Source organism: Lichenostomus cassidix, chromosome 3 (assembly GCF_008360975.1).
Source record: "Lichenostomus cassidix isolate B80296 chromosome 3, HeHo_3.0, whole genome shotgun sequence".
Classification (NCBI taxonomy): domain Eukaryota; kingdom Metazoa; phylum Chordata; class Aves; order Passeriformes; family Meliphagidae; genus Lichenostomus; species Lichenostomus cassidix.
In genome coordinates, this window is record NC_139483.1 from 54,114,286 (window position 1) to 54,126,327 (window position 12,042).

At 43.0% G+C, this 12,042-nt stretch overlaps 1 protein-coding gene across 1 annotated transcript; it reads left to right on the forward strand.

Moving 5' to 3' along the window:
• Positions 1-86: 86 nt before the first annotated feature.
• Positions 87-5,713, forward strand: FBXO5 (F-box protein 5). Its single transcript, XM_085055823.1, has 5 exons — positions 87-153; positions 2,038-2,770; positions 3,081-3,171; positions 4,358-4,519; positions 4,943-5,713. The coding sequence occupies exons 2-5, from the start codon at positions 2,049-2,051 to the stop codon at positions 5,192-5,194; spliced, it is 1,227 nt and encodes a 408-aa protein (XP_084911949.1). The 5' UTR covers positions 87-153; positions 2,038-2,048; the 3' UTR covers positions 5,195-5,713.
• The last annotated feature ends 6,329 nt before the right edge of the window (positions 5,714-12,042 follow it).

Below are 12,042 nucleotides of genomic sequence, written 5' to 3' on the forward strand. Positions count from 1 at the left end.
CTCCTGCCCGCCGCCCATTGGCCGCGTCCCGCGCGCCGCCGCCTCGCCATTGGCCGGCGCGGTTTTGGATACCAAATTTAAAGTTTTTAAAACGCGCCGGGCGAGAGCGGCCGCGCACTCACTGCCCGCGGCGGCGCCGGCGCGGCTCTGCAGGTGAGCGCGGCGCGGGCGGCGAGCTCCGCTGGGATCCGCTCCGGCTCTGCGGGCTCCACGGTCAGGGCTCCGCGCTGGGGACGGCTCAGGGGCAGCGGGGCTCCGCGGTCAAGGCTGCGCGATTCAGGCGCCGTGGCTGGGGTGGCGGGGGCTGCTGGCGTACGTGGTGGCGGGAGTTTGGGGGTACCAGCGGCGCTGCGGCGGAACCAGGGGAACTGGGGATGGGGATCCCGGCTTCCGCCCGATCCCACAGCCATCCGCATCCTAGCCCCGTAGCTATCCCGCCGGCGGGACGAGACGGGATGGGATGATGGGATGGGATGGGATGGGACGGGACGGCGGCGCATGGATGGCCAGGGAGCGCCCCGATCCCGCCAAGGAGCTGCGTGTGGGGTGCTCCCGGCTGCTCGCCACACTGGCGGGGCCGGGTTCGGGCTGCGGTGGGGATCACAGCTCGGCTCCCGCCGGCGGGCAGCGGCGGGCGGGGAGGCGCCGCGCCCCGCTTCTCCCGCCCGCCGGGCCACGCCGTGGAGGGGCATCCCCCCGGCGCGCTCCTGCCCGCCCTGCCACCACCATTTTAGGGGGAATCCTCCAGCTCAGGGGAAAGGGGAGAGCCCCGAAAGCGCGGGGTGAAGTTCCCGGGGCAGTGGGGCACGGCGGAGCCGGGACCCAGTCTACCTGCAGCCACCCGGGCCATCTTGAGCTCTGGGCGGGAGCAGCCTGACAGCGCCGCGGGGCCCCGCGGCTGAGCCCGCTCCTCCGGGGCTCGGGGCAGGCCCTGGGGCACCGAATCGTGATGAGGGGACATATTCCAATGCATCAGCATTTCAGCCCAAAAGCTTCTCTGCTCGCTCGCAAAGAAAGGGGGAAGGGGAGGAACAGGCTTGGGAAGGGTTTGCTTCTCTTTCCCCAGGTCATACTATACAAAGCCATAAGCGTATTTGTTCCTTTCTCCCACCAAACGTAGGTACAAAGAAGGAACTGCTTCTCTAAATCTTTCATGTAACACATTTTTCTCATGCTTCTTTCCAAGACTGATGGAAGTGCTTAAGTCCTTTAAAATTCTTGCTGAAATGGGGGATATTCTATTTCCTACGGATTGCATAGCATGTTAAAAGTTATTTTCCCTTTAGATTTAATAGGGGAGAGATGGCCTCCTTCCCCCCTTCAGCCCTCGCCCATCCCCCCGCATTTGTTAATATAGATAGCACCACATTTCGAGGGGGAGGGGAATGAAACAGGGCGAGAAAAGCTCAATTTCCCTATTATATGTATCAACCTTCCATCCTTTTAAAATCATGCTTGTAAGTAACCTTTATTTCAGTCCTACCATTGTTTAAGGATGGCCACTTTTCTTTGTAATTTACATACACCACATGTAAGCACTCAAGCTTTTCCTGTGCCATCCAGCCTCCTCTCTTCTCAAAAAGGCCAGATATCTGGCTACAGCAGCAGCATTGCCTCTGGTCTTGGATGCAAACCTCAGGCTTCTCTGGCCTGCACAGACCTGTGGTCACTCAAGGACCTTCTGCCACTAGTGTCCCTTGCAGGGACCTCAAGTGTCCTGACTACCTTCAGGGTAGGAAGTGGAAGCACTAGTGTGTCTCATCTGTGGTGTTGGAATGGTGACCAACTGAACCACCCAGTCAGTTTTCTTGCCCTAGTTATATGCAGTGTAAAACTCTAGTTTTTGAGGAGATCTTACATAGATTTAATCAGTGGCTGTTCAAATTCACTAGTTGCATTTTAGACACTAAAGGGTAAGTTAGAGAAAAGCATAAAATTCATTATTCAGAGGGGAAGCATGGTAGAGTCTTTAAAAGAAAAAGAATTTGTGGTCTAGTTTATGCTGTGTTTTAATACTGCCCTTGCTGTTTCTTGCAGGATACAAACCAATGAAATCGAACCTTAACCGCTCTTGCAAAATGAAGCGTGACTTTGATTGTACGTCCCTTCGTGCTGGGTTTACACCACTGAAATGTGCTGTGGAGAAAACAAGACTGGAAAAATCCTGCCCCTTGAATTATGAGGAAGGCTTTTGTAAAACCTGTGCAGAGGAACATCAGAAAATACTCCTTAGTGACTCATACCATGCAGCCACAGGACATCTAGATCTTGAAGATGGAGAAAGACCCATACATAACAAAGAAAACAACCAATTAACCCAGAGACTTGAAGAAGGTATCTGTGAAATGGAGGCAACAGAAAGCAGTAAACTTAATGAGGACAGTGGTTATTCCTCCATGTTAAGTACTCAGTATGCTGATGCAATAGAACATGAGGATAGTTTACCTTTGGCTGGGAATCTCTTTGGCACACCAAAACATTGTCTCATGAAGAATCAAAACCAAGAACAATTTTCAAAGAAGACACTGTTGCCAGTAATCCATTATGAAGAAGTGATTTGCTCAACTTTGAAAAAAAGTGGTAAAAGAAATCTTAAGTCTTGGGCTGCTGTAGACAGAATTGTTTCTAGGGGAAAAGTTGAACTTTGTAACTTAATTGGAAAGAAAATGGGGCTGGATAGAATAGACATTCTTGCTGAACTCTTCCAAAAGAACCTGAAGCATGTATTAGCAAACATTTTAAGGCATCTCAGCGAGATCGATTTAGTGAAGTAAGTATATTGATGTCATTGTATTTCACTGGGAAAGGAGAGAACCTAATCAGATGCCCTAGTGTTTTAGATATGGAGTTTGTGACATTTACTCAATGTTTAGTATTATGTATCAATATATTTAAACATAAACTGACAATGTAAGGCATGATACATATCGAGAATGTGTCTTTTCTCTAGAAGGCAGATTAAAGACTACAACCATGAATATATTCTATCTTTACATGAAAGAAAAAGATTACAGTTATTCTTGCTATTAAATAAATCCCTTTCCTAGGAGGCAACTGATAAGTTTGTATTGTCGTTGCAGTTTTGCCAAAGTCAGCACAACGTGGCAGAAGATTCTACAAGAAGATAAATGGATTTTCCAAATGTATAGCAGAGCTGTGAAAAACCTTTCTGTAAGTTTCTGCACTGAACCATTAATGTTTTTCTGCTATTTCAGGTCTACTTCTACCCTTAAGAGATGGCAGAAGAGTTTCTTAGATTGAAAACTGTCACTGGAGTGTCTGAGTTTGTCCTGTTAGGATGCCCTGTCTCATGTGTTGCTAGTGATGCCAGTGACTTTGGGGACCCCAAGGCAGGTTGGCTGAGAATATGACCCAAGGAGAAATGCAGATGTTCTTAAAAGCTTCCACATTTTCTATGCTCCAGAGAAAGGCAGGAAGGAGAGGGTCATTGCCAGCACAGCCCACTGGGCAAGCCCTAGAGACCCCCAGCAGAGGCTTGCTTGCTTCAGCATCCCCACTGATCCCACTAGGAAGGGAAGGAGACTGAGATAAATCACTCAGCTGGATCTGTGAATCAGGGTTTCTGTAGCAGTAGTGTCTTAAGTCCACCATGCCTGCTACAGAAAACTGAAAAGCTTTTTGCACTATGAGCTATTCCTAATGCCTCTTTATCTTATGAAATAAAAAATACTAGATCCGCCCACACTAGATATGTGTTTTATCAAGTCAGGACTCTTAAAACACTAGGAGTGTTTTTCCTTCTTGAGAGATGGAGAGACAGACAACAAACAAAGGCTTAGGATCTGCCACCGAATAAGGCTGTCAACCAGTTTGAGTTTTATGTAGTATTTTACAGTGCTGTCAGGGTGAAACATTTGTACACCATAATGTATGAATATTCATCCCATATACTTTGATTTCTTCCATGCTACTGTATGCTTTTTAACTTTACATGGAAGCTTGGAAAATTGATGAGTGGAGTTTATTTTTCACAAAGAAAGCTTCAAGCATTCCTGTTCACTGTAAAGAACTGGAAATAGTAATTTTTCCTATTAAAAAATTGATGAATGGGTTACATACTCTGCCTCAATAATTATGTGTTAATATGAAAGTAGGATTACATAATAGAAGACAATTTTTTTTATCCAGGAACTAGGGAGCTGTTCCATGCATTTATAATAGAAGTGACTAAAGGTTATGGTAAAGTCAGTAATGCTCCTTGGTGTGATGCTTTAATAAACCAGGAGGAAAGGAAACCAGGAGGAAGGATCAAAAATTGCTTGTTTACTTCCATTAAACACAAAAAACAGTATCAAGTAAGTTCTCAAATTTAAGTCTTTGTTTTTCTTTTCATCAGAATGTCACTAAGGTGCCAGAGCATGCTGCAACAAGAGAGTACGTTCTCTACAGAGTATCCTTAGCCTCCATTCAGAAAGCAACCCCACCAAAAAACTTGAACAAAAAAAGCACCAGATCCAAAGCATCTAAGAATCACAGCAGGCTCATGGAGTTTTCTGAGGTAACTGGTGATTTATATTAATCTTTTCTTTCTCACATGTTTTCTGGCAAACAATCATTTTGTAAAGCAGATTTTTAAAAGTAGTATGTCCAATTTCAACTACATCATCCTTGAAGGAGGTTTGGAAATTCAGGAAAGCTGTTTTCCTTACTGCTTTTGATTTAGCCTGTCCTTTAACTTTTAAATATTAAGCAATTAAAATTGGCTACCTCTATTCCAGTACAAAATAACTGTAATTATAGACTGATTATTCCTGTTCAGTCTCCATCAGAATGATGCAACAGGAATTAGGATCAATTTTTAATTTATCTCTGTACATTAGGAGAAGTTATATGTTTTTTGACACCTAGATAATATCAGGCAGTGTTTGGAGAGTGTATTTACCCTCTGCTCATGTTTTTCTGTGTGTCCTTTTTCCAACAGGCTGCCAGGAACTTGAAAAACACTGAAAGCCTTAAAGCCTGCCATCGCTGTGGCTCACCTGCTAAGTATGACTCCTACCTCCAAAGAGCAACGTGCAATCGTGAAAGTTGTGGCTTTGACTTTTGCACAAAGTGCATGTGCAGCTACCACAGCTCCAGTGACTGCGTGAGCAGCAAGCCACTGAAACACAACTCTATGCCAGGGCCGCTTCCTGGGACTAAGAAAAGCAAACAGAATCTGAAGAGGTTGTGATCCATCCCTCCCAATACAAATTGGCAAATGTCCCATAAGAGTTTTTTTCAGTCATCCACAAAGAGAATGCTTTCTGCTATTCCATATTCATAAAAATGGTTAATGCTATTGTTCTGTACTATTTAATCATCTTGTTCAGAAGGGTTTTAAAAGCGTTTCTAGTGCTGTCAAGTGAGGTGAGTGAAGCCCCTTTTAATGTGAAAATACAAGGGAGACTAGATTTTATGATTTTTCAAAGCTTTGCCTTTGATTTTAAAATATGGACATAATACCATTTTCTCTCATGGTTTCTCTTATGTGAATCTTAAATTTCTCTTCCTTCATTTCTTCCTTCAGAAAGTGCAGGTTTTCCTTGAACCTTTTCTAAGCTTAAAAAAAAAGTACTGTATGTTGGCTATACTGCTAAAAAATACATTGACTTTTTTTTTTGAAATTGCAAGCTAATTTTAATATTTGTATATATTTGTAAATACTCATATTTGTCTTGTAAATGTGAAAATAAATTACTATTCTCAACAACTTGGTTGGCAAATTTGGCCTTCCTATTTATCCTAAAAATATTGCTTCTCATGCTCTTTTCACAGGTTTTCTAAGAGTATGTGCTTCTTAAAATTGTTCATTTAACAAAGTGCAAGTCTCTTGGGTTTGTGTAAAACGTACTGAATCCATTGTCATGCTGTATTCCTGCAGTTTACCTAAAGGCTCTTAGCAGTAATTGCCAATACTTCCTTTTCATTTCAATGGAAATTTTTCTATCGGCTGAATTTACACTGCTTTTGCAGAACTAGCTCACTGTCGGTAAAATATTCTTGATCCCACAGTAAAGAAAGGCAAGCTTTCAAGAAATAGACTAGTAATTTTGTGGACTTATCTGGGGTGGTTTTTTCATCCTTTGGTAAGTAAAAAAAAAAACCTGGGAGGACCTCACTGTTGGCCTTGCTTGAACTATAGTGCGTCTGGGGACAGGACAAACTGGAATGACTTCAAAGTTAGAAGAAAGTAAATTTAGATTAGGTATTAGAAAAAAAATCCTTTGCTGTGAGGGTGGTTTGACACTGAAACAGATTTCCTAGGGAAATTGTGGATGCTCAGCTCCAGAAGTGTTTATGGAGCTCTGAGCAACATGGTCTAATGAAAGGTGTGTCCCTGTCTGCAGCAGGGGAGCTGGAACTGGATGATCTTTAAGGTCCCTTCCAATCCATGCCATTCTATGAATCTGATCCTATTATACTTTATTCTGGTAATTAGTACCATCTTGATACACATAAAACCACAGTGAGTGTTAGGCTGAGCACACAGAGATAAGGAATCTTTTAAGCAAAAGTTTGTTATAATTTTTTTGTCTGTGTCTCCTGAAATTCCCATGTCCTGAACAGCACAGATAATGTGATCTGAACAGAACAGCTATATCCTACAATGATTGGAGAAATATGGCACAGGCATTCACTCTTAGACCAGTGTTGTGCTGTAGGATACATCTTGAATTAAAACTTGTGTTTCTGTTTTCAAGCTGAATATGGTAAAACAAGTTTACCTTTTCAAATTTTTTGAGCTTACTAAGGAAATAATGCATTTCCTAATAGGCCTAAGAATTTGTACAGAGTAAAGAACAGCTGTTCTTTTTCTTTTTTTTTTCTTTTCATTGTTAGCTGTAGAAATTTATCTGTTCATGAAAAATTTTGAGAAAAATTCCTTGTTACCTCCAGGTAACAGGAAGAGTTGGACTACATGGCTTCATTAGTCCCAACTGGAGATGAACAATCTGAAGAAATGGTAATTTTTCACCAACTTCTGAGTGATAAGGAACAACTACCTTCTACCTGAAACCTTGTTGCCAATGTCAAACTATTTGGCTTAAGGAAGCTTTGGCCAAGATGTAATGGATCTGCTGCAAACCATTGTGCCTGTTTCTACTTGCCCAATCATTTTTGCTTTATATGATCCTCAGATCCTTGCCTACCAGCTTTAGTTTTAATCAGAACAGACATTCAAGACTGCAGCCTTCAACAGGTGGGTGGCAGCTTCTTAAGGACCTTGATCTTTTATCAACACTTAAAATTTTCTTATGCAAGATTTCTAAAGCATAGGGATCTGTTGGGGTCACACAGCTCTTTCTTCCTTTATGGCAATCCTGCCCAGCTGTTGAAACCTTGCCCAATAATGCTGAGCACTGAACCTGAATAAAACCACACATCACACTGAAAGTCACAGGATGGCTTGCCTCCTCATAAATAGTTTCAGTGAATGGTGTGCTGCAGAAAAAAAAAAGGATGGACAATCAGTCCCCACCCACACATGCTAGCATCTACTGCTGAGGAAGAAAGCTGGTCCTCAGAATGAGGATGTTGGGTGTTACTACAAGTGGGTGCCCCAGCCAGCGCTGAAGAGAGTGATTTACGAGCCAAAGGTGTGAAAGTCCTAGGTGTAGATTGCTGCTAAAGTCTCTGCTGAGCCTATCTTGGACCTGCCTTTGATATGTAATGGTGTGAGTCATACCTAGGGCAAGAGCACAGCACTTGCCAGAAGGAGATCAGTTCTCCTCAGGTACTGCAGCTGTTGTCAAAAACCACTTTCAAACTCAGCAGTTGGCAGCCCCAGTGCCTTTGTAGGAATGTGATAAGCTTCTTACCCACACTGCATACGGCTTTCAGATCTACAGAGGGTGATAAATACCTGCAGGCTCCCAGAGTCTCCTGCCTGGCTGGTGCAAGTACAGATTTCTTCCAGTTACTTACTTATCTCTAGAAATGGCTCTGCACCACGAGGAAGGGTGGGACGTTTCGCTGCTCTGTAAATTGCTGTGTCTAGCAGCTGTTCCCCCCAGTCTGAGCAGCTGTGAAGACAGATTATTCCTTAACTTCATTCTAACCCTAGCTGGGAGAGAGACAGAGGTTGGCATTTAGGACTTTCTGAAATCAGTATTGAGTATCTGCATTTTGCAGCTCTTCTTTCGTGCTCTCATGATTCTGTCCTGAAAAACCCAAAGAGATGCTCGAGGTTCTTGCACCTTTCTGCAAATTATTAAAGGCAGTTTCAGCTCTCACCACAGCAAGTAGAGAAGCTGAAGAGAAATGCCAGATAGTGATATAAGCACTTGTGAAAACAAGGAAAAGCTTGGATGCACTTATCAGTTTAGTACATCCTCCAGCAGAAGCCTTTGTGCTCTGAGGATGGAGGGACATATAAGAACCAAAAAAAGAAAAGAACAACTCTTTTACTTAAATTCTGCAACTGCTGGCACCTTAGCCCAGCTGGTCATCTTGGAGCATGATTTCTAATGTGTGGCAAAACTGCAGCATGTGCCAGATATGCTGTCACTAGTAAAAAGTTTCACTGCAAGGGTGCAAAATTTTAGCATGTTGAGTGGTTTTTTTTTAGTTAAAAAAAAAAGTGTAAAAGTCATAGTTCTGTATATTTAGCTCTAAAAGATAAAGTCTGCCCTGACTCAGAGAGTTTAAAAAGAGGAATATAGATTAAGATTCTTAACGAGAATTTCCTTCCTACCTCCCAAAGCCAAGGACTGGGAGCACTTTTGAGGAAATCATGCCGTAGTATGGAGGTGTTTAAAAATGAAATCTGTTCTGGAAAAGGAAAACCACAAGATGGTGCTCTTGACTCATTCACTGCGTGAAGTCGGCTTCATTGAGTTCTTTTTGCTCTGTTAACTGAGAGTGTATTCCCTCCACCTCTGCTGACTGTAGCTGTAGATCTAGTTACTACAGTCATGGGGAATCAGATTAAATCTGCAACTAAAGAATGAAACACAAACCTTGAACTCAATTACTGATTTTAACATTTGTTTCAAGCATATTTGTGTACAATATGTACACATTTGCTAAACTTTAAAATATACAGGTGCCTGTGATAAAAGCTTTGTCATGCTGCTAAGTATATGTGCCTTCCTCAAAGAGTGATTGGCTGCCCTAAACACGGCATTTACTTTGCCCACCTTGTGTCCCTGTACTGACAACTGGAGAGAAAAGTCACCACTCCTAAGCAGAGGGTGCAAGCTGTCCCATAAAGCCATCAGAGCGAGTAGGGAGCAAGCAGCAAACAGAGATTTGCCTGGGATTGGACATCGTGTTCCTGACTGATGGAGGTTTGGTGAACAGCTCAGCTGCACGACAGCTGTGGTGCCACCTTGTCATATCTTCTGGCAAGAGCTAATGGTGCTGACTGGCAAAATATCTAACAAGCCTAGCATGTGTATGCCACTTCTTGCAGAGTGCCTCCACTGTGCTTTGGAGGGGCTGGCACTGTGATCTGAAATGCCATTACCTGAATGCAAGGATGGACCAGGCCATTACTGTGATAGATGTTTTGATTTTGGAAGCCACTTGCCACGATGAAAAAGATCTCTCTTCTAATATATTTGAAATTTGCAGTAGAGGATGAGGAGTTACAGAGATAGACAACTCATGGATTTTGAGTCTTTACCTAAGGTTGTACAAATTGTTGTGTCCACTCAATTTTAATATAACCTTGTCAGAATGGTTTCTCTGAAGTAGTCCAGGGGAACATAAGGATACAGGTCAAAACTTAGTGCTAATATTCCCAGCACAAAATAGAAGCAACTAGGCTCTATGAGCCTACTGGCACATGCAGAAATAGTTGCAAGATTCAAATGAAGGAAGAGACATTCTCGTATTGGCCTGTGAGATGGTTCAGCAGAACCTGAGGTTTTGTCCCTTAAGGTTTAATCTCCTGCTTTTTGCATTCAGAGCTGCCCTCACAGTATCTCAGTACAGCACTTAAACAAGCCAAGGGTCTGGGAGATATATTGAGAAATTAAGAAGCCAAAAAAAAAGTAGTTCCCTGTGTTTGTTGACTACTCTGGGTTTTGGTTCAATTCTGGGGGGATAAAACAAGCCATCTGCAGCCCTCAGCCAGTTGCAGTGTCAGGGCTAGCCCATGGCTGAAGAACAGCCCTGAGGATGTCCTCTGGCCATGCAGTTGCATGGTCGGGAAGAAGGAGGGAACCCTGCCTCTCCAGTGCCCTATTTCTCACCGCCTAAGTGCTGGGTTAGCTTTTGGGAGGTGCCAGTAATACTGCTGCCCTTGGCTGGTAAAACTGCGCCAGGTCAGCGCTGAAAAACAAAGGCCTCTGGGCATTTGATGTTTCCTTCTAGCCAGACCAAGGCAGTAATGGTGCATGCTGGTTTGTGGTTAAAAAGCCTCTCTGGCTTTTTAACCACGTGTCAGGCTCTCACTGAGAGGATCGGGGGTGTGTCTAACTTAAAGTCTTTGCTGTGGGCATATAAAGGTCAGGCAGCCCCAGTTGCTGGGCAGGACTGGGCTCAGGAGACACTCCCGCGTGGTTCAGGAGGACGTATGGCCATTCCAGGGCTAAGGCATGACAGCTACAGCTTCGCACGGGAGACGTGGGATGGGAACAGCTCTGTTGGCCACCATCCCCCAGAGCTGCTCTCTGCCCGTGCCAGCTCCGTGCCCACCAGAGAGCGCAGTGCCCCTGCTCAGCAGGGATGCGCGCTGCTCAAAGAGGCTCCACTGGAGCTGCCTGATGCATGAATCATAATGCAAACATGATGACACAGGAGCTCTGAGACTTACCTCTTGTGTTTAGTGTCATTTTCTGAGGGTCTACCTTGGCTCAGTTAATTACATTGTACAACAGATTTTTGTTAGTCATATGTAGATCTAATTTTCAAGATTGTCCCTGGGTGCCAAATTAGCAGAGAAAACATCAACTGCAATTTGCTTACAAACATACTTTAAACACCAGCTGCTTGTAAAAATGCATATGATGTTTTTAAATTAAAAAGCTCTGTGTTGCCTTAAAAATGCTTGCAACAGGCAGCATAATAATACATTTACTCTCTGCAACGTTTACTTATGTACCCATAGATAAAAAATCTGTGTGCTAGTAGGAAGTCCAGAAAGTCTGAGTTGCTTCATGTCTCTTTCTTTCTTTATGGCACATCATGGCTGTGTAAAGAATTGTGATGCTAAACTGTAGTAGGAAGAGCCCCCTGAAGCAGGACAAAAAAACGTCAGCTGTCATGTGCTAAAGGTAAGTAAATCAGTAGGAATACCACAGGATGTCAAATCTCACTGTATACATTTTAGCAACAGTTTTGACAAAGTAAGCAGTTCACATTTGTTCTGACCCCTTCACCTCTGTTAAACAGCAGTAAATTCTTAGTATTTGTACTTGATATATAAATGTAAAATATATAAAATAAGATGTCTCAGTGTCCTACACCACAACCACAGCCCCACCATTCTGCCATGAATTAACCCTGTAGTAGATGATGAGTACACTTTTTAGTACTTTTATATATACTCTCAGTGTGCTAATACTTGTGTAGTTATTCTCTTGTCAGTACTGATAATCTTCACTCTTCTCATCACTCTTGTAAATAGTTTATATCCTGAAGGCTAACTTTCTCAAAAAGATCAAGACAACTCTTTTACTGTTTTACATAGCAGAACAGAAGACATATTCCTTCCTTGGAGTTACAGTCAAGAGCAAGGTTTTCACTGTTCATACAAAACACGTTTATCCTCACTATAGCAAGGTTTACACAAAATTTCTGGTGTAGATGATAATTCAGTATATTGCTTTATGTTTACATGCCAATCTCAAATATGATTAAAATTCTTTCAGATTTCCTATCCATGCACATTGACACTGAAGCAAGTTAAATACCTTTTTTGTACTTATTTTACTGCATATCAATTTCTTAAATTCTGGTGACCAAAATCAAAGGTACTAGTTGTGTCTGTTTGGAAGATTTGTATATTATGTTACCTGGTGCTCAAACAAGCTATGAAACTTCTGGGAATGTGAAGGGTTGTCTACATTAGAAAGATTACTGGTTTCATTC